General features: G+C 55.8%; 1 protein-coding gene across 3 annotated transcripts in view; it reads right to left on the bottom strand.

Annotated features, from left to right (window-relative positions):
- Positions 1-25,660, bottom strand: part of AXIN1 (axin 1) — a 55,161-nt gene that overhangs the window by 6,904 nt on the left and 22,597 nt on the right. For all 3 annotated transcript variants that reach the window (XM_027612599.1, XM_027612597.1, XM_027612598.1), the window contains exons 3-7: positions 13,738-13,878; positions 10,666-10,762; positions 6,837-6,974; positions 1,892-2,421; positions 981-1,151 (exon numbers count right to left, since the gene is read on the bottom strand). In XM_027612599.1, coding sequence (XP_027468400.1) covers positions 981-1,151; positions 1,892-2,421; positions 6,837-6,974; positions 10,666-10,762; positions 13,738-13,878 — 1,077 coding nt within the window. The remainder of the gene's footprint in view (positions 1-980; positions 1,152-1,891; positions 2,422-6,836; positions 6,975-10,665; positions 10,763-13,737; positions 13,879-25,660) is intronic.

Genomic DNA, 25,660 nt, shown 5'->3' on the forward strand with positions numbered 1-25,660 from the left:
AAAAAGAAAGAAATCTAGAGAAACCAACAATCCACCCCACCCCAACCAGAACAAGAGAGGGGCTCTGGAGAGACCCCTCACCCAGGACAGGTTTTGTGACTTTGCTCGTCCCCAGGGCCACGTGGAGACCAGACACGGGGACCCAGACATGGGGACCCAGAGGCGGGCGGCACCACCCCATCTCACCACTCAGGACCCCCGCCCCCCTGCCCCCCCCGCATACTCCACCCTCCCCAACCATGTCCAAGATGGAGGATCAGGCAAGTCTGAGACTGAGAAGTAGGGGAAGCCCACCCACCACGCAGCAGATGCCACGAGCCCCAGGGCCCAGGCAGGGGTCCTGGGAGTGATGTGATGTGTCCACAGGCCAGGGGTGTGTCTGAGCCAGCCCCAGTCCCCTACGTGGGGCAGCAGCGGCTTGTCTGCAGGCCTGGCTCCACGCTGTCCAGAGCAGCCTCTTGGCCCTATGGGGGCCACACAGAGCTCAGAGGGATGCAGACGCCACAGACGGCCGGGGGCACGACCCACTGCAAACACAGATGGCTTCTCCTGGGGGCTCTGTCCAGGGTGATGGGCAGGTACCAGCCTAACTTCCCCAGGAACTTAGGTCACTGTCACGTGGAGGCGTCACCACCCCAGAAATAACCTCGTGAGAGCAGCCATGTGGCAGCAGGGCCCCTCCTTGGCGGGTGGGGCACAGCAGGAGGGACTCAGAAAGAGGCACAGTGACTCGAGATTGATCTCACCAGCGGGCACTCCTGCCCAGGACACTGAGGCAGCATCAGGGCCCACAGGGGACGGGGCAGGCGTCAGCAAGCTCACATGGCCACGGAGATCTTGCTCCCGATGTACGTGCCACGTGAGGAGACCGTGGGTGGCCAGGCCACCGTTTCAAGGGCACTGGCAGCCATGGGCCGGAGGCTCATCAGGCTAACACTCCACACTGGTGCCCCCGCCCCAGGACACTGGACACTTCTTACCCGTGGCCGGCCTTGCGGTGCCTGCTGATCTCCTTCTCCCCCTCGATGATCCACTGCATGATCTTCTGGTTCTTCTCCGTGTCTTCTGACGGGCCTGGCACCTCAGTGCCGGCACTCTTCCCCAACTCAGCCTTCTTAGCATTTCTCCTGGAGGCAGTACCAGCCTTCCCGCTGCAAAAACAAGAGCTGGGCGTCACCTGCTGACGTGACCTGGCCTGACACTGGGCAGCTGTGACAATGCTGGGGGGCTGCCGGGGGTTTGTTTGGTGGGATGTGGAGGAAGGTGTCCAGACAGCACCAGCTGGGAGGGCTAGAGCACCTGTCCTTCACCCACCTGGTGGTGGCAGCCCCAGGACCCAGTCACTCCTTGCCCAGACGCCTCCCTCTGAAACAGGCGCATCTTTACCTACGCACCCTTCAAGGCTGGAGCCCTGGGTGGCCCAGCACCCGTGCGTGGTGCCCGGACTCTGCCGTGGACTGTGGCTGAATAACTTTGATTTTTTTGAATTATTTTTCTAAAGATTTGACAGAGAGCTAGCACAAGATAGCGTGGCACACAAGTGAGGAGAAGAGCAGAGGTAAAGGGAGAGACAGAGGGAGAAAGGCAGACTCCCCACTAAGTGCGGCACCCAAACACAGGCCTTGATCTCAGGACCCTGAGATCATGACCTGAGCCAAAGCCAAGAGTCGCATGCTCGACCGGCTGAGCCACCCAGGTGCCCCTCATGGCTGAATGACTTTTACAGGGGAATCCTGGGCTAGGAAGCCAGGACAGAATCCACAGGAGATACAGCTTCTCACTGTGACCTTCCTCCCCGGGAAGACACATGTGGCCCTCACGGACACAGGCTCGGAGACAAAGGAACCACAGCCCCGATCCCAAAGCAAGGCTCAGGCCGCCAGACACTCACCTGTAGGCCAGGCTGTCGCTGGCGCTGGGGGCAGCGCCCACACTCTCCGAGTGGCCGCGGGGCTTGGCTGCGTGGCCGTGCAGCTCCGGGCCCCAAGTGAAGCCGCCTTGCACCCGGCGGGCAGCCTCAGCATCCGCCTGCTCCTTGGGCCTGGCCGCACTGTGGTGGCTGTGGTGGTGGCCATGCCTGTGGAGGTGCGGGCCAGCCGTGTCCAGCTTTGTCCCTGACTTGGGCCCGTGCTTACCATGCCCAGAGGGCATGCCCCCCAGCACCCCCACGATCTTGGGCACGTGCACACTGTCGGGGGAACGGTGGCCGGGCCCTGGTGACTGACAGCCAGGCGTCCTCATGACCCGCTGCACGTGCTCATCCAGGATGCTCTCGGGGTTCTCCTCGTGCGCGTCCCGCAGTCCCATGCAGCCCACGTCTGCATAGCGGGGTGGGAAGTGGTGCCAGGCAGGGGCCAAAGGCAGCTTATGACTGGCCCCCGGGGGGCCAGTGGGCATGTCACCATCCTCGCCTTCTTCCTCCTGCAGGACAAGACCACGGGTCAGCGTCCGGCACTGGCTGTGTCACAGAAATCTCACATTTGGGGTCACAAAGACATAAGCCTGGCAGCACTGTCCTGAGGGTCCGGAGCCCCGAGCCCAGGATGAGGCGGGGCCAGGTGAGGTGCTGGACATACTGCTATCTTGACTCGAGGACGACGAGAGGGCTCCCAGCCCCCACCCGGCCGCAAGCACTGAGCTCCAGGATGCGGAGCTGCGCCCGCCTGAGAACTCGCACACGTGCACGTGACCACCGTGGACCATCAGGCCCAGGGTCACTATGTCAGCCTATGTCCTGCCCACTGAGAAACCTCCACACTGAGTTCCCTTTCAGATTTCTCAATAAAGATATTTTTACCTTTTCAATTGATTTTCCTATTCCTCAATTTTTAAAAATTAAAAAAAAAATTTTAAACTTTTATTTAAGTCATCTCCACCCCCAATGTGGGGCTCAAATCCACAACCCTGAGACCAAGAGTCGTATGCTCCTCTGGCTGAGCCGGCTGGGCGCCCCTCCTATTCCTCAATTTTATTGCCATATTTTCCATTATATTTCCAAAGGGAATATTGGCCTTGCACAGAAGAGCTCTTGTTTTCTGCTTAATTATCTTACTCTGTGTTTCTTAGTAAATTCTCACACGGAACCAGCTGAATTTCATTTGTCTGACGGTCCACAGACCCACATCTGTCAACATAAACATCTGGTCAGTCTGATTCCAAAAGATACATCTCATGTTGATTTTCTCATTTCACTGAACTGTGCAAACCAGAATAATGTTGAGTAAATTTGGTAATAACCAAAAAGCACAGGGTAGATACCCCCGTAGTATACTATAAGCAAACCTCAAAAACTTGGCCACAAAACTTCTCACTTAACGGGAAAGTATCTAAATGTCACTAGCACGGGTGGTCAGCTGCAGACACGTCAGTCCTGCTCAGGGTGGAGGTGGCAGTGAGAAGGACAGAGGGATGGGCACATGGACGGGTGGACAGTGCATGTGCCCCTCACGGGCTCACACTGGGACCCTGGGCTCCCACACCCCACCCCATGTCCCCATCCCGACCCCTCTGGCCTACCCTCCCCAGGGCACTGAAAGTGACCCCCCGAAAGCCTCAGTGAGCAAGGGGGGCTCTCTCCATCCCCAGGGGGTGCGAGCTGGAGACACCCTGGGCCGAGAACCAGTCTGTCTCAGCGGCTCTGTGTATGGAGGAAATCAATTTTAGGGTTTTGAAATGTTATACGCTTAACTCAATTGTCTAGCTAATAGTTTTCACTTTCTTCTTTGTTCTTATTTTCCAAATTTTACAATAAAATAAGTCATTTTTTTCAAAAATTTATTAATTTGAGAGAGAGCGAGCACGCACATGCAGTGGGAAGAGGCAGAAGGAGAGAATCTTGAAGCAGGCTCCCCGCTGAGTGCAAAGCCTGACGTGGGGCTCGATCCCACAACCCTGAGATTGTGACTTGAGCTGAAACCAAAAGGCAGATGCTGAATTGACTGAGCCACCCAGGCACCCCCCAAAAAATAAGTTATTTTAAAATGTGTAGTTCTTTTCCTTTTTTAAAAGATTTTATTTATTTGACACAGAAAGAAATATAGTGAGAGAGGAAACACAAGCAGGGGGAGTGGGAGAGGGAGAAGCAGACTCCCCACTGAGCAGGGAGCCCGATGCCCGGCTGGATCCCAGGACCCTGGGATCATGACCTGAGCCGAAGGCAGACACTTAACGACTGAGCCACCCAGGCATCCCTATAGTTATTCTTAAGAAAGACTAATTTATGGCACATTTATATAGGATACAAAATCATACAACATCAGGAGTCTCATGTCCATGTGGATTCCCTGTACACAGGTAATTAAATTTGATTTTCTCCTGGGTTTCTGTGTTGAAACACAAAGGATGAGAGATGAGACCGCGCTGCCGGCGGTGGGGCCGTGGGCCGCCCTGAAGACTGAGGGGCGCCTGTGGGAACAACATGGCTGCAGCGGCTGAGCCCGGCACCCCCGGCCAGAGGCCACCGCAGGCCCTGCATGGGGCCGCACACCTGAGCTGAGGCCACGTGCCTGCCCATTAGTTGCTGAACTGACAGGACAGAAACACAGGAGCTGGTGGATCGAACATATTCTGTGAGGTCACGGAGCACCGGCTAGTCCTTGTGGCCAGGTGCTGCCCCTCTGTGAGTGAGGGCTCCTGCTGGGTCCGGGCATAGCCACGCGGACCTGCTAGGGATGCCCCGGAGAAGAGGAGACTGCGACTCCACCAAGTACCTGCAGCTAAGCTGCCTCTAAGATGCCCGCCGAGAACGCTGACCTGCCAGGACCACAGGCACAGAGCCGCTGAGCCAAGACTGAAAACTTGGCCCAAGTATAAAAACTCGATCCTACAGCAAAAGGTGAACTCTTCCTCCCAAGCTTCTTTCACAAAACGTCTCATGTACTCTTATTTCATGAGCTGTTTGAGAGCTGTTGACTGAGGCTCGCGGAGGGCAGCCTCATCCAGATGGTGCAGTGCACCAGCCTTGTCGCCTGCTACAACATGCCCCATTTCCCGCCACTCTGCTCCTGACAGCCCCCCGTCACTAAGGCCTCTGGGAGGACCCCAAGGAAGAGGTGGCCTCGCTGGAACCCAGCACGTCAGCACACGCAGACCCTCGGGCCGGCACCTGCGTTGTGGGGCCCTGGTCTCTATGAGGGAGGGAGCACGGGACGCCGGCCACGCTCACATACGTGTCCCTGCACAGTGCTTGAAAATGTGTGCATGCAGATTCCCTCCCGGAGAGCACCGCCCTCAGCCCAATTGCCTCAGCAACCACACCCGCCTTCCTGGTACCCACCACCAACCCCAGGTTCTGAGAAGCTATGTGAAATGTGAAACACATGTGGGGGGGGCAGGCCCCTTGTTTCAAAGTTGGGTGTCACATGAGGGAGCTCCAGAAACCTGGAGGACAGCTGCAGGGCACAGCCGTGGAACCCACTGAGCATAGCCGTGGGCTGTGGCCCAGGACCACCCTCACAGCAGCGTCTCCAGATGTCGGGTGCACACGACCCACCTGGGAGCATGCGAAGTGAAAGATGGCAGGCCCCTGCTGAGGGGTTCTGACAAGAGTCTGCGGAGGGCTCAGGGGTGTATTGTAAATACAAACGTCAGGTAGAGAAATACCTTCTCTAAGCACCATCACATTTTTGAGCTTAAGGTGCTGGGCTTAAAATATTGAGGAAAGAAGAGAAGACACCCAAGTGGTGGTGACCATTTTTTTCTTTTATCATTTTTTCTTTTTTCTTTCTCTTAAACTCTACCCTCAACATGGGGCTTGAACTCATGACCCTGAGATCAAGAGTCACACACTCTACCTGAGCCGGCCAGGCACCCCCACTTTTAACGTCTGCAGGGAATTCCACGTGCTCAGAGAAAAGCAGAGGCCTGACTCCAGGGACTCAGAGGCCTGCGGCTCCAGGACGACAGGCTGCAATGGCCTCGAGGAGAAACAGCCTCGTAAGGTGTGGGGAGCTGGGGAGGGCCTCACTCGAGGGGCTTGCTTGTCATCAATGATTCAGCACAGAAGCCCATGAACGTGTGTGGAAGTGAATCTTGCAGGATGACACACAGGGACAACAAAAGCACAGTGTCTCTTTGGCAGTTATAAGTGGAAAAGGTTTAAAGCAAATAAATTACAAATCATACTAAATTTCCTTAGTATCCAGCACTCTATCAAGGAAGGCCACAGGTCAGAAAACAAGATACCCAGAAGTATGTCTGAAACTAGAGCCTTTCTGTGTTCTGAGATGACAAGGGGGAGCTACCATCCCTTCCTGCCAAGTACACGCTCTGCTCTGCACATGCACGTGGCACGGAACTGGGCCGTGTCCACGACAGGCCTCCATCTATCAGCACTCAGGGAAATTCACAGTTCCACACCCCGAGGGGGCCTAGGGGACATGGAGATGTGGCCAGCAAGGCAGATGGGAGGACCAGCCCTGAGAGCCTGCAGCAGTGAGGGGAGGGGAGTGGGAAGGGGCCCGGACCTGAGAGCCCGCCTCTGAACTGTCTTCCCGTAAGAAGGAGGTCGAGGAACCCCAGCCCCACACAGGCCCAAGGAGCTGCTGCTGAGTGCCTATGGATTGCTCCAGGCCTCGGCTCGCCTGCCCCCCCCCCACCATGGGCACCTGCCCCCCAGGAGACATGAAGGCCGGGCATGCATGGTGGGGGCTTCAGAGGGGCAGGTGTCCCAGGAGAGCAGCCAGACCCCAGGACAGGGTCAGGGAGCATCAGGAGCCAGCACGCTGGGAGACCCTGGAGAGGGCTCCTTGGGGCCTAAAGCTGTCTCAACCCAACCACACGAAGATAATTCAGGAACGGAGATGTGGTGTGGCCTTCCCCAGGGGGCGCCCACTCACCATCCGGACGCGTTTCAGCCGCTCCTCCAGCTTCTCCTCGGCCTCCCGTGTCCGCTGGATGGCCTCCAGGCGGTGGATGAGCTCCGCGGCGAACTTCTGGGGCTCCACACGGATTTCCTTTGGCATTCGGTAAGTGCGCTACAAGGAGACACCGCTGATGAGCCAGCCACGTGCAGCTCTCAACCGCCACCCCCACGCCAAGATGGCAGGCAAGCTCTTGCTAGGTGACAAGAAATAGCCTATGAAATCTGCACTTTCTCTTCAAGCAAGTGTTCACGTTTTCTCCCTTTCGCTTGGTGTCCACCTCCTCGCTGCCCCCTTTGTCGGACTGAAGCTGTCCTTCACCCAGCCCTGACCGAGGAGGACGAACAGAGCTCTAGCAACGCTTCCCAAGCCTCAAGAGAAGAGAACTGGAGGTCTGGAGCAGACAGGAGCCGGGTTGGGTCTGGTTAGGTCATCAGGGCAGCGGTTGGCAGGGCCCCAGCTAGTAGGAGGTTTCCGGTGTCCCAAGCCCAGGTGTGCCCTTCACCTTGGCGCCCCCCCCAGCCTAGCCCAGAGAAGGGCCTCTAACACGACTGGCCAGGCCAGTCCCCAGTGAGGCCTGCTAAGGGGGAAGGGAGGGCTGCAAGGACCATGCAGGAGGGAGAGGCCAAGCCCAGGAGCCCCGGGGGAGAGACGGCCCGCAACCGTCCTGCACAGCACAGAGAGTAAGTGCTGCTACCTGCCAGTTACTGTCATTCCCTCCCACACACACGGACACACACGGACACACACAGGAACTTTCTTGAACATCCAGTGGTGCCTAATGCTGGACAGGAGTTTGTCCTGGAGGCGAGGAGGCCAGACCCAAGAGGAAGGGGCAGCTGGGGGTGTCCAGTGTTCCCAGAAGAGCCTGGGCAGTGGGGACGGCCAAGAGGCTGAGGCTCTGAAGGAATCTTCCTGGACAGGACATTCAGACAGACAAGAGAGGCCCAGAGGCCAGTGGGGTCGGCTGGGGAGTGCTGGTTCCTCTGGGTACCGCGCCGAGCAGCGAATGCCGCCGGGACCCACACGGGACTGAGGGCTGAAGGCCGGACATCCAGATGGCAAGAGCTTCGCAGTCCTGACCACGTGACGCGACATGCAGGCCACGGGCAGAGAGAAAAGTCCTGACAAGACCGAACCACAATGCACGTGGAGTGACACCGGCGAAAGGACACATGGGAGGCTCGGCCCTGCGGCGGATGCACACCCCCCAAGCCCGTGGGTTCTGGAAAAGAGCCTCTAGGCTGCACAATTATGCTTCTGAAAGTAGCAACCTGCCAGAAGTTACAAAGACCAGATCTGTACGAACCGACAACCTTCCAACTGGGGAGGAACGAAACAGTCACAAAGGAAAAAGCTGCAGTCATTAGAACCAGGACCTCCTGGGGCGTGAAAACGGCCCCTCCCTCAGCCATAAGGAGCAGACATTTTGCCCCTGGATGGTCAGTGCCGGCTGGCGCCCTTGTGGCCCTGACACACAGTCCCTCAGCCTGGCCCGGGAGCCCCTGCAAGTCACGCAGTGCAGTGAAGGCATGAGGGGCAGTCGTGGGCCGTGCGGGTCTGGCACGCACTCCCTGGGCCCGCCTCCGCCAACAACAAAAGGAATGTGCGCAGGACCCTGGAGCAGGCTGGCGTCACCCGCCACAGGACGCACCGCAATCACAGCCCTCCAGAACTTCTGCGAAGATGAGGACCGCTGTTTGCTGGTTTGTTAGGTAAGAAACATTACCGTTGAAAATAAAAGGGAGTTATCCTACCAGGAAAAATGGCTTTGTTCAGAAAAGCAAAGAACTGCAACTGAAAACAAGCAATGTATGGCAAAAATCATAGACTACTTGCTCAAACAAAGGAAAGGACAATATTTTATGGAGAAGGGGGAGTAAGCTGGGGGGGCTGCTGTGAAGGGAAGTCCGCTGGAGAGAAGCAAGCGTCCAGGGCGATGGCGGATGGGCAGAAAAGTTGCAGGAACACGCAAAGCACTATTCCCGCACCCCGTGAGTCAGCTGCCTCCGTGATGTGCCATCAGCAGGAATCTGTTGGCGGGTGTCCCACACAGGAGGGCTTTCTGATGCAGGCACCCCGGACCCTAAGGCCACGCGGGCCCCACACTGCTTCTCTCCCTCCCCCACTGAGGCCCACGGTGCTCAGCTGGGCTGCTTCTCCACACTCCTGCGTCCCTGCACTTCCACGACCCTGTCACGTCTGACAATCTGAAGCCAGTTCTTGTGCAGGTGGCCCTCAACGTGGGCTGTGTCCTGGTGACACTCCCCGCAAGAGGCCCCTGGAGGCGCCAGGCCCTCCTCACTGTCCTCACAGGGGCAGCATCCGTCTGTTCCACCACAGAAAGTCGCTTCTTCCCGCTGTGAGCAAATACTTCCTAAGGGACCATCTGGGACGACGTCAGTGTCCTGTCCCTCGGCACACTCTACTTGTTCCTTTCGCCAGCAGAGATGCACAGATTTCTCCTGCACCAGCATGGACTCTGACGCTCCAGCGGGGCCTAGGGGAGGGAGCGCCTCCACGCGGCTCCTGTGTCCGCTCACTCCCTTCCTTTCGGGGACATGGGATACCCCTTCTACTTCCCCTGCCCAGACCCAGTGCTGAGTTTCAGCGTCTGCAGAGCAGAGGTGGGGGACGCAGGCCACACCACAAAATGAGGCAAAGGCACGGGCAGGCACCTGCCTGGGCTCAGGCCCAGGCAGCTCCAAACAACACAAGCCAACCTGGTGGGCGCGCCCTGAGAGGGAGCCCCAGGAGGTCACCGGCAGTGCGCACACACTCCCCACAGCGTCTTCTGCTCCTCCCCCAGCAGCAGACACCATCAGTGCCTACGTAGGCCAAATCTGGGCCATGCCCAGGGTGGGCTGGGAGGTGACAAAATGCTGGCCCACCCTTTCCTCAGAAGTAAGAACACACCCACATCTTTTCTTCTCAACCGTCAACCACTACTTTTCTCATTTGGAAATTAAAGTTATCTGGAGAAGCTAGAAGACTCTAACCGAGGAGCCCTGACCACGGATGGGTGTGCAGCGATCCCACACAGAAACCGCCAACAGGAGCTCGCAGGCACGCACGGGCTGGAAACTACTGAGAGCTTTCCTTCTCTCCCCGAGAAGCATCTCTCTCGTTCAGTCAGTGGGCTGAATAAGGAAAGCTACCCCTCCCTTCACCCACACGGGAGCTATGCAGCTGGAGACAGGCTGCCCGGCCTGCTACGTGCAACCCACCAGGGCCCACAGTAGGAGACACCAGTCCCCTCAACAGGCTGCCCGGCCTGCTCCATGCGGCCCCCCAGCGCCCACAGTCGGGGCACCAGTCCCCTCACTGTTTTCACCCTATGAGGCGAAGCAGAAGAAAGCGCTCACAGGAACCTGGGGCCGGGGTTGCTACGTGTTGATGACGGAGCCGGTGAGGAGGCCCGTGCAGGGGCTGGGCCCAGGCATGAAGCCAGTGATGGGCCGACAGCCGCTCTCCCACCTCAAGGAGAAGCACTTCACTTGACAGGATGGGGGAAGACTTCCCAGCAGGTGCTGTGTCAGGCCCTCCCTGGTCCTGTGGGGGACTATGCCGGCTGCACCTACAAACCACCCGTGCTGCCGCCTCCAGCCTGCGGGGTGTGACCGTGTGGGACCACGTGCTGTGACTGGACGTGAGCTGAGCTCACGAGAAGCCAGGCAAGAGCCTTTCGCCTGCCCAGTGCCATGGCGGCCAGGCAGAGTAGGGAGAAGGGTTGGGTATGGTCCAAGAGGACTGGGGAGCCCCGACCTCCCTGACGGGAAGGGGACGGCTATGCAGCCGAACTTACAGGAATGTGAGGTAGAGGCACCCGCCCGTTGACCTGGACGCTCTCCTGCATCTCCCGGCGGTGCTGCTTGCGGATCCTGTACGGTGGGATTCCATCCCTGTCCAGAAGAAGGAGAGCCCAGCGTGAGGGCAAACAGAACAGCTCAACGAAACTTTGCTGAGCTGCTCTACCTGGAGCAGAGCAGCATGGCCCGCTTTCTATGCCTTCAAGCTAAGAACAGTTTTTCCATTTTAAGATTTATTTATTTAGGGGCGCCCGGGTGGCTCAGTCGTTGAGCGTCTGCCTTCGGCTCAGGTCATGATCCCAGGGTCCTGGGATCAAGTCCCGCATCGGGCTCAGCAGGAAGCCTGGTTCTCCCTCTCCCACTCCCCCTGCTTGTGTTCCCTCTCTCGCTGTGTCTCTGTCAAATAAATGCATAAAATCTTTAGAATATATCAATAAAGCAAACTACTCTGGGAAGCACAGTGGCTAACAGGAGCCCAAAGGACGTGCTGATGCTCGCCAGAGCAGGGTGCCTCTGCGTCCCCGTCTCCTCCTCGCTGAAAGGCTCTGAGGTGGGCGGCCCACTCTGACAGCTGGAAGGGATGAGTCTCTAGATCGTCTGGCTGTTGGACGACCTTGGCCTCCCTGGCCTGCAGTGGGTGCAGTAAGACCTGTGCCCCCTGGCCTCCTTCCCCAGCACGGCCCCGGGGGGGGGTGGGGGGCACTGTCAGAGCAGAGCTGCTTTTACTTGACAGCAGGATCCAAACATGCAGCCACAATGCTGACCCCACACAGGAAGTGCCAGGCAGCTGCCCATGGTGCCAGCACATGGAGCCCAGCACGTCCTAACCCATGTCCCGGGCAGCCCCACACCCACCAGCTCAGTGGCTTCATTGGCAGGCAGGGATGTCACGTTCTCCTTTGAAATCTCACGCCTTAGAGCCCCCATCTAGGTGGAAAGGGTGTGCTCTGGTTCAGAGCAAGGGGGAAAGAGGTTGGGACAGTCTGTCTCTCCTGTCACTGCCTCGGTATCCCTGGCTGTCAGGGCACCAGCTGGGTGTGCAGGGTGATTGGCTCAGCAGTCGGCAGGGGCACTTACGGGGGCAGGTGTCAAGGAACAGGGAGTCAAATGCATCTGAACTTTACATGCTCCTACGGTTCTGTTCAGGTGTCCTAAGCCACCAGATTTTTTGTTTCTCATATGCTCTGACCAGCACTTAAAAATTCCGCATGGCTCTGTGGATCAGACGCTGTCCTTGGACACCCGTGTCCAAAGTCCAGTACGCCACACCACCGCTGTTACTGTGCGGTTCGCATGCTGAGGGCAGCCGCACCCAGCAGAAATAATTTAGCTGAAACACACAATCCTACTTTTTGCCTCTGATACAAATTCAGCTATCTTACGTTCCAAATCGACTGTTCCTACATCTCTGGGTCTTAGTGTAAACCAAGATGAATAGAGTATCAGAAAAGAAATATTTTAAAAACTTAAGTTCTTGGGGTACCTGGGTGGCTCAGTCTTATTAAGTGTTTGCCTTCAGCTCAGGTCATGGTCCCGGGGTCCTGGGATCGAGCCCCGCATCGGGCTCCCTGCTCAGCGGGAAGCCTGCTTCTCCCTCTCCCACTCCCCCTGCTTGTGTTCCCTCTCTCGCTGTCTCTCTCTGTCAAACAAATAAAATCTTAAAACAAAACAAAACTTAAGTTCTTTCCTTTAGCAAATATATGTCCTTTTCTTAGAGAGAATTAAGACTTTTCAAGAAAAAATGTGCTGGCGAATTTTCATTGTAGTAGCCAGTTTCAGGGAAGAGAAAACCAAATGCTACAAATGCCCAGTCCCAAGCAGTTGACTGCTTGTGGGGATCGTGGCAGGTACTGCTGAAACCACGGTCATTTCAAGGAAGAAGCTGCTACACACACGTCAACATTTTATCTCAAGGGTTTGACGCAAAGGAGGAGGAAACAATGGGGACAGACGCATCTCATGATGTCACCACCATGTGGTCCCCGCAGAGGAGAAGACGAGGTGCCCCAGACGCGCAGTGACGCGGGCCTGGCTGGTGTGGCCCACGAATGGCACATGCTGGCTGGGTCCGCACACCACGAGGCGGGGCTGGAGGAACACGTGGGCACAAGCACAGGAGAGCACACACTCTGAAAATGCTACAGGAAGTCGGAGCACAGTTTTAAGAGCTGTTCCCTGCAGAAAGGTTTAGGAAGAAACAAGCTGCTGGCTGGGGAAGAAACGCCGGGCAGCCAGCTGAGAGCTACTGCTCCCACCCCCTGCTGTCTCACACCTGCTCACTGTCCCCGCCAAAGGCTTCCTCTGGCCCTGACAGTGGCGCCCGGGGTTCGGCCTCCAGCCCCCGGCCCCCGTCTTGGCCAGGGACCTCCCATCAGTGGCAGTCAGGTGACTGAAAGTGGGGTAAGTCTGACGTTCATGGGCAGCCACGACCCCAAAGGCCCTTGGCAGGCTCGTCGGGCCACGCTCTGATATAACCACAGAGTGTTTTACACCATCAAACTTCTGGTGCATTTGGGTCCCAAAAAGCCACCTGCCAAAAAGCAAAGCCAAGTGTCAGAAAGTAAGGACTTTCCCACGAGGGGAAGGCCTTCCCTGGAGAAGACAACGGAAGAATAAGGTCCACTGTGACCACTGAGGGACGCTGAGGTTCCAGGGGGCTCTGGACAGTCGCTGAGGCCTCTCGGACATGAGCAGCCCCAGCGGCTATCCCTGAGTCCTCCGGGCACCGGGGCCGGCACAGAACCAGCCGTACCAGCCCCCCTCCGGCTCCTGTCGTCCCATGGCCTACGCAGAGTATGTGATAGAGACTAGATCTGGAACAATGACAGCAGGGCCCTGACAAAGAGGGACCCCTGCACAGCAAGCATCCTTGGCGCCACCACCCGCCCAGTGGTTTTCCCTCTTTCAAAGGTCCCAGGAGAGAAGCCTACAGCAAAGTCAGGACGTGTCATGATACTCCGGGCAGTGCAGCCTGTCTGTGCATCAGCTGGGGGCCCGCACAACGTTTCCTAGGAAGACAGGCCCCCGCTGGGACCGGCACAGGACGCAGCCGAGGGGCGGGCACTCACACGCTGCTGTCGGTGAGGGACAGGCTGTCAGCGTCGCTGGACAGGCTCTGCTGCTCACTGTCGTTGGCGCTCGTGGCCGGGGCGAGGGCGTAGCCGGAGCTGACATAGTAGGGGTTGACGGGCTCCCGCCAGGACCCGCACCTGTGAACAGAGAGCAGAGGTCAGCAGTGGCCCAACAACACGTGGCGCTCACCCCCCTTCCCCAAGTGACCTGGACACCCTGGCTCCAGAACCGCACACGCAAACCCTCCAGAGGAGACAGCACAAGGGGCCGGTGTCCGTCCTGCCTCCGCCCACTGCTCTTCCCAGACGCCTCTCCAGACCTTCCCGGTGCATTTACACATATGCCTCGGTGAGCACACAGACCATCATCTGGATGTGCATTTTTACGCACCCAACTAAAACAGGACCCTCGTGCACACGTCTGAGAACCGTCACAGGACAGGATATGAGACAGGAGGAAAGGGACACCTCACGCTGCCTTCTCATTGCTTCCTTCACCTTCAGGGCAGATTCGCCAGACCGTGCTGCCGGGTTTCAGTCTGCATCTCCCCGAGAGGTGACCGGGAGGCCGTTCACGCACCATTTACACCCCGTTCTCTGTCCATTACCTGCTCACAACTTTTGTCCATTTTCCACCGGGGTGTTCAGGAATCTCCCAAAGCCTTTAAATATTCTTACTACTAACTTCCAGTTACACATGCGAAAAATACTTTCTCCCTAAATATCACTTTTCTAACTTTGCTTAATTTTGGTCACACAAAGGTTTTCATTTCTATGAAATCAGACTTACCAATTTTTCCCTTCATAGATTTTTTTGTATCTTAGTAGACAGGCCTTCCTCATTCCAAGATTAAAAATATATTCTTTTCTTTTTCCTCAAATGCTCCAATAGTTCGTTTCTTTTTAAATTTAGAACTTTACCTAAAATGGTGGGTATATAAATCTACCTCATTCCCTTGCATCAAAATGGAGAGTCGGTTGTTAGCACCAAATACTGAATAATCCACCTTATTCTGAGTAACTTTCAACGCCAGTCCTCGTCATCCCTCTGTGGGCCTCTTTCTGGAGGCTGTGCTCTTCTCCTGTCTAGGCGCCACCCCCACCTCCCACAGCCACGTCACCGCAGTGCGATCTGACGCCTCCTCCTCCCCCAAACACTGTCCTCCCAAAGCGACACACAGATCCTAGGCCAAGTGACAAACTACAGCAACGTTCTCTGACAGCTCCGGCACGACAGGGGCTCGGTACCCATGTCGAGCGCTCAGTGATTTGTACACGAGGCCCGGGACACAGTCCCACCTTGGGCTCCAGCCTCACTTCTGGTAACAGGACCGAACACTTGTCACCCATGTGAACAACAGCCTGTGCCAAGTGCCAGGGGGACCTGGGATGAATCGGTGCAATCCTCAGACCCCAGAAGGAGTGACAACCGTCACCCGATCGACAGAACTTTCTGGAAGCCCCAATCCTAACCATGCACACACTCAGTGGAAAAGACGCTGTGACAAGACTTGGGACCAGGTACCTCAGTATCCCGAACACCCATCATGCAGGATGTGCAGGGCTGGGCTGGGCCAGGCACCGTGGCTGGAAGAGAGGCCCGACCGAGTGGGGCCAACTCTCCGGGGCAGTCTTGGCATCCACTGCCTCAGGAGGAGCAGTACCTGAGGCCACGAAAACCAGAGGAATATCAGGTGATCCTCCTACTGCAGCCAGGGAGGCCGCAGGGGTGGCCAGCAACACAGCCACATAACTTACCCACCAGCTCCACGTCCCCACACCAGAGAGGAGTAAGTCACTGCCCTACAGCACATATGCTCTTCTGACCCACCCGCCACAGCCTGACCCCTCCTTGGAGGCCGCGAACCAATTCCAGCCGAATGACGGCCGAGCCAGGGCAGCGCACGTTCTTCGGAACGGGGTCCACCCAGAGGCTCACAGGAAGGGATGCGGACACGGACAGCAACACGGACAGCCTGTCCCTGGCCCTGTGTTTGTTTATACCTCCTCATCTAGAGTATATCTGACGTGAAGCAGACAACATGACGGGAGCCTGCAACATCACAATTTTTTTTATTTTTACTTTATTTTTTAAAGTAAGCTCTAGGCCCAACATGGGGCTTGAACTCATGACCTGGAGATCAAGAGTCGCACACTCTACCAACTGAGCCAGCCAGGCACCCTCTATCATAAAACATTATTTTTAAATGACACTGTTATTCCTCTTCTATACTTAAAAAAATAAAACCACCAATATTGTCACCACTATAACCACTACTGAAATTCTGATTCCAGGCTAAGTGCTAAATACACAGTTTTTTCGTTTCTCCATTTCATTTAAAGAGTATTAAACTTATCGGTAACTTTCTGTAAATACCCATTTGGTGAAACGAGAAAAAACCCTTCAAATTAAGGGGAAAAAGGCAGCCCGGCACGGAAGGCCCAGCCCTTGGGGCCTGGGCATGCTGGGGAGTGCGGTGGCCCTGGAGCTCTGCTCCCTGCAGGCACTGGCCTCTGCCCTTCCCCCACGCGGCAGGACCCACGTCCAGCAGGACTGTCTGCCTCCCTCCCCAGACAGGGCCCCAGTGTGCCTTTCACATGGACAAACAGTCCATCTTTTGGGCTCCCGGCTAGCTCAGTCGGTGGAGCATGTGACTCTCGATCTCAGGGTGGTGAGTTCAAACTCCACACTGGGTACAGAGATTACTTAAATAAACAAAACTTAAAAAAATAAAAAGTCCATCTTTAAGGCAGAAAGCAAGAAAAACGCAATTTCTTTATTTTCTACAGCCTCCAGTATAAAGCAAACCCCACTATGTACAGGAGCTCCAAGTTCAGATGACAAAGGGGAGAGAAAAGAAAAAGCCAGTTGGTTATCTGTTTACCTTTTTAACCTTCTAGACAGCAAAGCTGGCCCTTGGGACAAAGACTGAGTGCCCTGGGCCTTCGCTGCTGGCTGACACGACAGAGTTCTGGCCCGTGACTGGTGAGAGGAAATGCCAGTGGGGGAAACCGTGTCCCCACAAGACAGCCAGGCACCAGAGCACAGGCGTGCGCATACACTGCGCGCATGGGCGCAGCCAACATAGCCAATTTTCCAGGTGCTGCCGGTAGAGAAACTTCCGACTTCTCTGTACCTTTCAAAGTTCTCAGAATAAAACCTCGACAGGACCAACACGAGCATGCCTGACCGCGAACATGCCCTGCCTCTGCGTTGCCTCTTTCTCTTTGGTTGCTGTTTGCAGAACATTGGGTTTCCTTCTTTTGACGTTTAACTTGATATATTTTATTTTTACTCTTGTGTGTCCTCTGTAAAACCCAGTCTTTTTAAGATCCAGCTGGACCATTTTTTCTTCAAATTGCATCATCTGATCCTGCTGCGCCGGGTGTGATCACTGACAGAGAGGGGGTCGTCCACCGTCTCGTCACTAGCTTTCTGTTTGTCCTTCTGTTCCACATTCTTTAGTTCTTTCTTGCCTTCTTCTGGGATAATTTTTATTTTCCATCTCCTCTAACAAAATAATCCTTTTACGATGCTTTCAGTGGTTCCCGTGAAGATCACAGCAGGTGCCCTGACGTATCAAAGTCCCTCCTCCCCGGCAACACAAGGTCAGAATTACTTCCGTTCACTTCGCTTGCACACTCACGTGCTGTCAGTCTCCTGTGTTTTAACTCTAAATGTCTTACACTCCCCAGGACCCTGTTAGTATGGTTTTGTCCCATGGATGGGCACCTAGAGTTACCCGCATATGTGCATCGGGGAGTCTCCGGCTGACAGCTGGTTCTTTCTGCTTCAACACTCTTTTTTTTTTTTTTTAATAGATTTTGTTTATTTATTTGAGAGAGAGAATGAGAGAGAGAGAGTACATGAGAGGGGGGAAGGTCAGAGGGAGAAGCAGACTCACCGCTGAGCAGGGAGTCCAATGCGGGACTCGATCCCAGGACTCCAGGATCATGACCTGGGCCTCGGCAGTCGCTTAACCAACTGAGCCACTCAGGCGCCCCTTGAAGAACACTCTTAGCAGTCTCCTTCAGGAAGGGGCGGCTGCTGGCAGCTGGGGCTGTCTTCATCACCTTCATTCTCCAGAGATGTTCTCTCTGGGTTGGAAACCTGCTTCTGTGGAACCCTTGTACACTTCTGCCGGGAATGTAAAATGGGACAGCCGCTAAGGAACCAGACCCCAGTATGGCAGTTCCTAAACAACAGAACAGAATGACCGTATGATCCAGCAACTCGACTGCATGGTGTGTCTGCGGGAACGGAAAGCAGGGTCTGGAAGAGAGGCCTGACTCCCTGGGCCCTGGGGAACGTGGCCTGCTCCATGGAAGGCGGCGAGGCACCTACCTGTGTGCAGCCCCACGGGCTCTCAAGCTGGCTGACGGCGACTTCCCCACTGCTAGCACCCAGGGCCAGAGCGCGTCCCAGTCCCCGTCACTCACAGGGCGCTGCGCCCTGACACACCACCACCAAGGGCAGCAGGACCCCAACACTGACGTGACACCAGCTGCTGACCCAAAGGACAAAGATCTGCTTCACTGTCCCAGCAATGGCGTTTAGAGTTGTTTTTCTTTTCTAAGACGGTCCCGTATTTCCTGCCTCCTTTCACCAGGGCAGCTCCTCAGTCCTCATTCTCACTGACATGACGTTTCCAAGATCTAGGCCAGGTACTCTACACAACAGTTCACGGTTTCCTCACTGTACCATTCACAGTGGGCATTTTTTGGCAGGAATGTCACAGAAAGGATGCTAAGTCACCCCAAGAACATTGAGGTTGGTTGGTCCCAATAGCGGTAGCAAACCAAGTGCCCGCCAACTTTTTCCACTCTATTATTTTTCTTTTGTAATTAATAGGTAATTTGTGGGGAGACACTCTGAGATTACATGCAAATTCTGTTACCACCCGATGATTTTCTAACCCCTTCATTCGGTCGTATTTCCTCGCTGGTATTCCACTGTAAGGAACACGTTGGGGCGCCTGGGTGGCTCAGTTGGCGAAGGGTCTGCCTTCAGCTCAGGTCATGGTCCCAGGGTCCTGGGATTGAGCCCCACATCGGGCTCCCTGCTCAGTGGGGAGCTTGCTTCTCCCTCTCCCCTCTGCGCTCTCTCTCAAATAAAATCTTTAAAAAAAAAAAAGGCAACATGTTCTCGCCACCTGCCTTTAGTTATATGTGTGTAGACTCTCGGACTGTTACTCCATCCGGTGGATTACAATACACTACTTTCTTTTCTGCTCATACCTGGCACGGCCCTGTCAGCCTACGAACACTCCCTCGCTCTCTGGCACCCCCTGCCACAGCCCTGAGAGTCTCACCAACAAGGTGTCCATGAACTGCATTATCTGGATCCCTGTGGTTTTCTCTCTCATTTTTTAAAATCATACTGTCTTATATCCCTGAGCACATGGTTACTTTTCATTCAGTATCTGGCTATTCTGCACAGAGGACCAGACACTGTGTGTGGAAATCCTTCTATGCGGGCAGCCCTAGGACGACACACTCTTCTCCAGAGCATATGCACTTGACATGGCAGGACGCTGGGGCACCAGGAACCCCACCACCTTAACCCAGTGTCAGGAACGGAGAGCCGCCGCACTGGGCTGCAGATGCGTGGAGGGCCTGTGTTCTTCCAGACTGCACCTCCTCGGAGGGTGGGGCACCTCCCTCCTGGGCAGGCCCTGGCAGCTGGAGCCCAAGAGCTGGCCATGCCTTCCAGCTCGCCCACCTGGGTTCCCTCCTCCCTGAATGGTGCCACTCCTTCCTGACTGGTTAGCTCTGCAAAGCCTTTTCTTTTTTTAAAATATTTTATTTATTTGAAGGTGGGGAATGACAGCACATGTGCAAGCGGGGGGAGGGAGAGGGACAAGCAGACTCCACGCTGAGTGCAGGGCCCGACGTGGGGCTCAACCTCAGGACCCTGAGATCCCGCCCTGATCCGAAACCAAGAGTTGGACGCTCAACTGACCAAGCCACACAAGCACCCCACCTTCAATCAGATTTGTTTTTTTAAAGCTTTTATTTATTTATTTGACAGAGAGAGACACAGTGAGAGAGGGAACACAAGCAGGGGAGTGGGAGAGGGGAGAAGCAGGCTTCCCGCCAAGCAGGGAGCCCAATGCAGGGCTCGATCCCAGGACCCTGGGATCATGACCTGAGCCGAAGGCAGACGCTTAACGACTGAGCCACCCAGGCGCCCCCAATCAGATTTTTAAAAAAATTCTCTCTCCCCACTCTCTCTCTAAAAAAATAAATAAAAATAAAAAATAGTTCTCAACATTTCTAGCTATTCTCAACAGCAGGTTTGCCCTGAATCACCTGATTATCTGATACCAGAAGCATTGCTTCTCCACCTAGTGAGACCTCTTATCTCCTAGAAATCCTCTGGATGAGTCATCTAACTGGCACTCCACCCAGGCGAAATGTCAATTAGACCTCTCCATCTGCCCCACTACCTACAGCCTTAATCTGCGCCCTCACCCCACAAGGACGCTCCTTTCAACCTCCTCAGTCAAGCATCCTTGAGTAAGAGTTGTGATTTTTCACTCAGCAATTCAGGCACCTACTGCATTATCCTTCACGTTCTGTCCCTGGTTGTTCTGACACAAAGATCATGCCTCTCAGGGCTTAGCAGTTAAGTCCACTCAGCATTCCAGAAAAGCCCTCAGGTTTCTGTCCTGCAGCAGCTTTGCACGCTCAGGTTGACGAGCTGGCCCCCCTGGCCTCTCGCGTTCCCGTCGGTCTGGAGGGAATGTCGGGGACCACACACCAACGTCCCCACACTGTCTTTCCTAAGCAATTCAGGTAGTCTCTGGTCAGCTGAGGTGACAGGTGGGCCTCATGGTTGACGGGTCAAGGAAGCCCCATGGGCTCCTTCTTTCCTCTGGTCTATTTTCTGCATCTGAAATGAATCATCGTTAACGTGCCTGCTCTGAGCCCCCCACCCCAGTCTGATTCCTTGGTTGTGTCCTCAGCAGTGCCTGGCACAGAGACAGTGAACCAGCCCCTTGTACCCGACCCCCACCTCCTGACCCTGACCTCGGCACTGTGCTCAGTGCCACAGATGCCATAAGCCCTGCCCCTGGCAGAGTCACTCCTATGTCCAGACTTGTCCCTTTGCAATACCTACACCCTACTAGCTCAGGCCCTCGTATACTATGTACATAAGCAGATCAGGATAGGAGCTCTGTTGCCATAGAGACTGTAGCAGGTGTCCTTAGTGAGCAGAGTCTCAAGTCTGCTGATGCCCTGGCCCTCTCCTTCTGGGCGCTTCTAGGACCTCAAGGCAGCCTGGCAGCATGCGGCCGGCAAACTATTGCTGCACAGACGCGAATTCCCTGTGTGGATGTATTCTGAAGCCCAAAGATGACTGCGGTCACCTACGTATTTATCAGTTCTTATCTACCCACACTGACCACGAGCACGTCAGGCCGTCCCCTGTCGGCGTGGAGTCCCCTTTGGGATGGTGCACACAGCCCCACTCGCCATCTGCCCGTCCCCGCAAACTGCCGGGCCAATGGCTGCTCCTCGAAGGCCATTTCTTCCTGAGTCCACCGCACGCCATCTTTGTGAAGGCTTCGGAATCACCTCCTGTTCTTCCTGCTGCCCTGTGGAAACTTCCTTCTGGCTCATCCTCTAATGGACTCATCATTCAATCCATCTGTGGGATTTTTTATTTTGGCTGTTGTAGATCTTATTTCTTAAACCATCCTCTATGGTGGCCACTAGCTACATGTGCTATTTAAATGTCATCAAAATTACATGGATTAGAAGTGCAGTTCCTTGGGCACAGCGGCCGCGCTGCAGGGGCTCTTGCAGGGGTGCGACCGGGGCTGGGGAGCTGGGCAGCCAGCGTGGACTGGAACACGGCAAGGGCCCTGGAAGATCTCTCTGGCTGCCTGAGGTCACTACCTCACCGCTCCCTCTACTGTTGTCTAGAGAACCTGTCAGCGAGCCCTGAATGCCGCGCTGGAGAGAGCTTACGTTTATAGGCTGTCCGACACCCCATGTCTGGAGCTTTGCCAAGGCTTACTCTGGTGTCTGCTTCCGGTGGCCCGCACTCGCGTGTCTGGCCACCCATTGCTGTGGACTGGCCGCTGTTAGAACGTTTTCTGCAGAAGTCGCTGTGGGTTTGGATGAACTGCCTTCTGCCTTCTGCCAGACACCAGAACCATCCACACCCAATCTGAAGCTGTGCTCCTGGGGTGACTCTGGCTCTGGGTCCCTGCTTCCAGGTCACCCGGCCCAGTGCATAAGCACCCCTGGTCCGAGGCTGGGATGCGTGTCACCCGGCCCAGAGCAGAAGCACCCCGGTTCGAGGCTGGGATGCGTGTCACCCAGCCCAGTGCAGAAGCATCCCTGGTCCAAGGCTGGGATGCATGTCACCCGGCCCAGTGCAGAAGCACCTCTGGTCCAAGGCTGGGATGTGGGTCACCCGGCCCAGTGCAGAAGCACCCCTGGTCCGAGGCTGCGATGTGTGCCCCCAGCCCTGGGAGCTGACAAAGAAAGCCCCAAATTTCCCCAAATTTGACCTCAGAGTGAGAGATCCTCCCTGGTAGTCTGCTCATTGGATTTTCCTCTGTATGTTTAGTCTGGTCAGTTCTTGAACACATTTTGATCCTGAGAAATGTTTGCTTATATAAAAGTGGAGAGAACAATGTATGAACCCAAGGCTCCCATCACTCACCTCCACGGCGACCCCTTCACGGCCAGCCTGTCTCACCCGGGCCTCGCACACACCTCACTCACCTCTGCCGTCACTTAGAGGCAGACCCCAAGTGTGTGGCATGTACCTGGCCACCACAGCTGTTTCAGCAGAGAGCTGGTCAGGATACCCCGACCCCAAAAGCACCAAGTCCCGCCTTGGGTCAGGTAGGTAGGAAGAAGGGGCTGTGAGCACCTTCTCCCACGTGTCTTTCCTCAAACTCCTCAAGGTATAAGGAAAGCCAGAAGACCTCATCATTGTGCAAATAGTGGCCAACGCTGGCTTCGTCCTCTGCGTGCCCTGCTCACATCAAGACGCCCACGGAGGGCAGCTCCAGCTTGGACCTGGGTCCTGATTAGCGCTCTGCTCTGCCTAACCAGCATGTTCCTCCCCATTTTCTGCAGGACCTTCTGCTAGTCCTGTGGCCGTGCCAGAGGTCCTCGCCTGCAGAACCAGAGACAAGAGAAGCAGCACGCCTCTCAGGCCCACATGCACTGGCGGTGGGAGCAAGTCAGGGCCTCACTCTAGACCACAGTGCTCCTGCAACAACGCCAGGAGAGGTGTGGGGATTTGGTTTCTGCTCTGCGTTTTTAAAAATTCTGTAGAAAACTGAAGAGTTACAGAATCTCTGGGAAGGAACAATAAAAATAAAGAGCAGAAAGGAGAAAGAGGAGTGACCTTTCGTGCCCTGCTCCAGCCCCTGGGCTCCCCTCTCCAGACAAGTGCACTCGTTGGTTCCCAGAGTACGTGACACGGTTGTCTGCTTACAGGTAAAACAGGTTACGACGGTGTGCTTGCCATACACAGCGGCTCAACATCCCCCTTCCCGAGACGAGGAGACAGAGGAGAGGCAAGTTAAATACTTCTGGTGCTGGGGCCTGTGATACGCTGATGAAAATGCAGGCGGGAGGATGAACGTCGGAAAGCAAAGCCCAGCCAGGCCCCCGACCCGGGACAACACCAGAGGGCCTCACCAGAGTTTGGGGAGAGGCCGATGCGGCCTCTTGTATGAAGTAAAAGCAGAGTGACAGAGTAAGGTGGGGTGGCCTGGCCTGGAAGACGGAAGACACAGGAGAGTGGGCCGCCACAGCAGGCAGACCTGGGATTGGAGTCAGGGACAGTGTTCCCACTTTAAAGCGGTCATCTCTTGGGGGCGCCTAGGTGGCTCAGCCAGTTAAGCGACCGACTCTGGATGTTGGTTCAGGGCATGATCTCAGGGCCCTGAGATCCAGCCCCACGCCAAGCCCTGCATCCGGCTCTGTGCTCAACAGGGAGTCTGCCTGAGACTCTCCCCCTCTGCCCCTCCCTCGGCCCCTCCCTCTTGTGTGCAGGAGATTGTCCCCCTCAGCCCTTCCCTCGTCCCCTCCTGCTTGTGCGTGCACGTGTGTGCATGAGATTCTCCCCTTCAGTCCCTCCCACTTGTGCATGTGTGTGCACGAGTTTCTCCCCCTTGGCCCCTCCTGCTTGTGTGCGTGCACATGTGTGTGTGTGTGAGATTCTCCCCCTCTGCCACTTCCTCGGCCCCTCCTGCTTGTGCGCTCCCGTGTGTGAGATTCTCCCCCTCGGCCCCGCCCCGCTTGTGTGTGTGCACGTGTGCAGGAGATTCTCCCCCTTGGCCCCTCCTGCTTGTGTGCGCGCGTGTGTGCAGGAGATTCTCCCCCTTGGCCCCTCCTGCTTGTGTGCGCGCGTGTGTGCAGGAGATTCTCCCCCCTCGGCCCCTCCTGCTTGTGTGTGTGCGCGTGTGCACGAGATTCTCCCCCTTGGGCACCCCCCCACCTCTTGTGTGCGCACGCACTCACTCACTCACTCCAGAAAGAAAGAAAGAAAAGAAGGAAGCTGTCAGCTCTTATTATTAAATGGGAAAGCTGGCTGACAGGCAGGAAGGGCCAAGGAGGCGGCCCGGTGGTCAGCTCGTCCTTGCCTCGCTCTAACCCTGCCCCCCGTGCAGCTCCCCTGTCCTTGCCGGGCCGCTGGGCCGGGCTACTCAGTGACCTCAGGGAGGCCACCACGCCGAAGCGGCCAGTGTCCCAGGATTTGCCGTCTGTCCCTCCACCCAGGCGGCTCACAGTGCGGACAGACCCTCGGGCCACTGCTCCGGGACAACCTCACCCCACCACTTGCTGCAGGACGGAGGTAAGCCACCTCCCTCAGGCAGCTTCTGTGACTGAAGCGCGAGAATGGGAGCAGCGACAAGTACCTACCGCGGCTCATTTCCTCCCCAGCGCACTCGGCCCAGGACAGCCTTCAGGGTTCTGACACGTGACTCGAACGTGCACGGCCAGTCAGTGCTGGGGCCCGGGGCCCATGGGACCCCAAGGCCACCCGCTCCCTCACCTCCGGGCAGCTGTGCAGCAAGGACAGTCCCCGCAGACGGTCACTGGTGCTCGGGCCACGGTAAGAGCTACTCCGGTCACCGGCTGGTCATGCTGTGATACGGCCGGACTGACGCGCACAGTGCTCTCGGCCATCTCCTCCACCCCTGGCAATACCGCTGTCTACAGCTGCGTGCACCTCTCTCCCTGCTGAGTGCCTCTCTCTGGTCCTAAATACTCTCAGGCCTCCCCTGGGACTTTCTACTCAGAGTTAATGAAAATGGTCTCCACCCTTAAAAATACTTGACAAACGGCTATCTGCTTGCCGTCAGCAAACTGCAAAGGTGTGCACACTCTGCTGAGTGGACTCGCACACCACATCAGTTAATTTTAAGCTTGCTTTCTTTATCTTACTGAGGACCCAAGATGAAGAGTGGCACGCTCCAGTGACTGAGCCAGCCAGGCGCCCCACATGAGGTAATTTTAACTAAACTAACCAAAAGGAACAAATGCCTAAAGTGATTTCTGCAAAGTGAGAAGACAGCCCCCAGGGCGCCTGGTGGCTCAGCTGGGAGAGCATGTGATTCTTCACCTTCAGGTCTTGAGTTCAAGCTCCACACTGGGGTGAAGAGCTTACTTAAAAAGTAAACAAAAATAAAATAGAAATTTAAAAGTAGGTCAAGCTTCAAGCCATCCCACAACATCTCTTAAATACACCCGTAAGGGGTGCCTGGGTGGCTGGGTCATTAAGTGTCTGCCTTCGGCTCAGGTCATGATCCCAGGGTCCTGGGATTGAGCCCCACATCGGGCTCCCTCTCCCACTCCCCCTGCTTGTGTTCCCTCTCTCGCTTTCTCTCTCTCTGTCAAATAAATAAAATCTTAAAAAAAAAAAAACTTACCCTGTGAGATT

This window comes from Zalophus californianus, chromosome 10 (genome assembly GCF_009762305.2).
Source record: "Zalophus californianus isolate mZalCal1 chromosome 10, mZalCal1.pri.v2, whole genome shotgun sequence".
Taxonomy (NCBI): Eukaryota; Metazoa; Chordata; class Mammalia; order Carnivora; family Otariidae; genus Zalophus; species Zalophus californianus.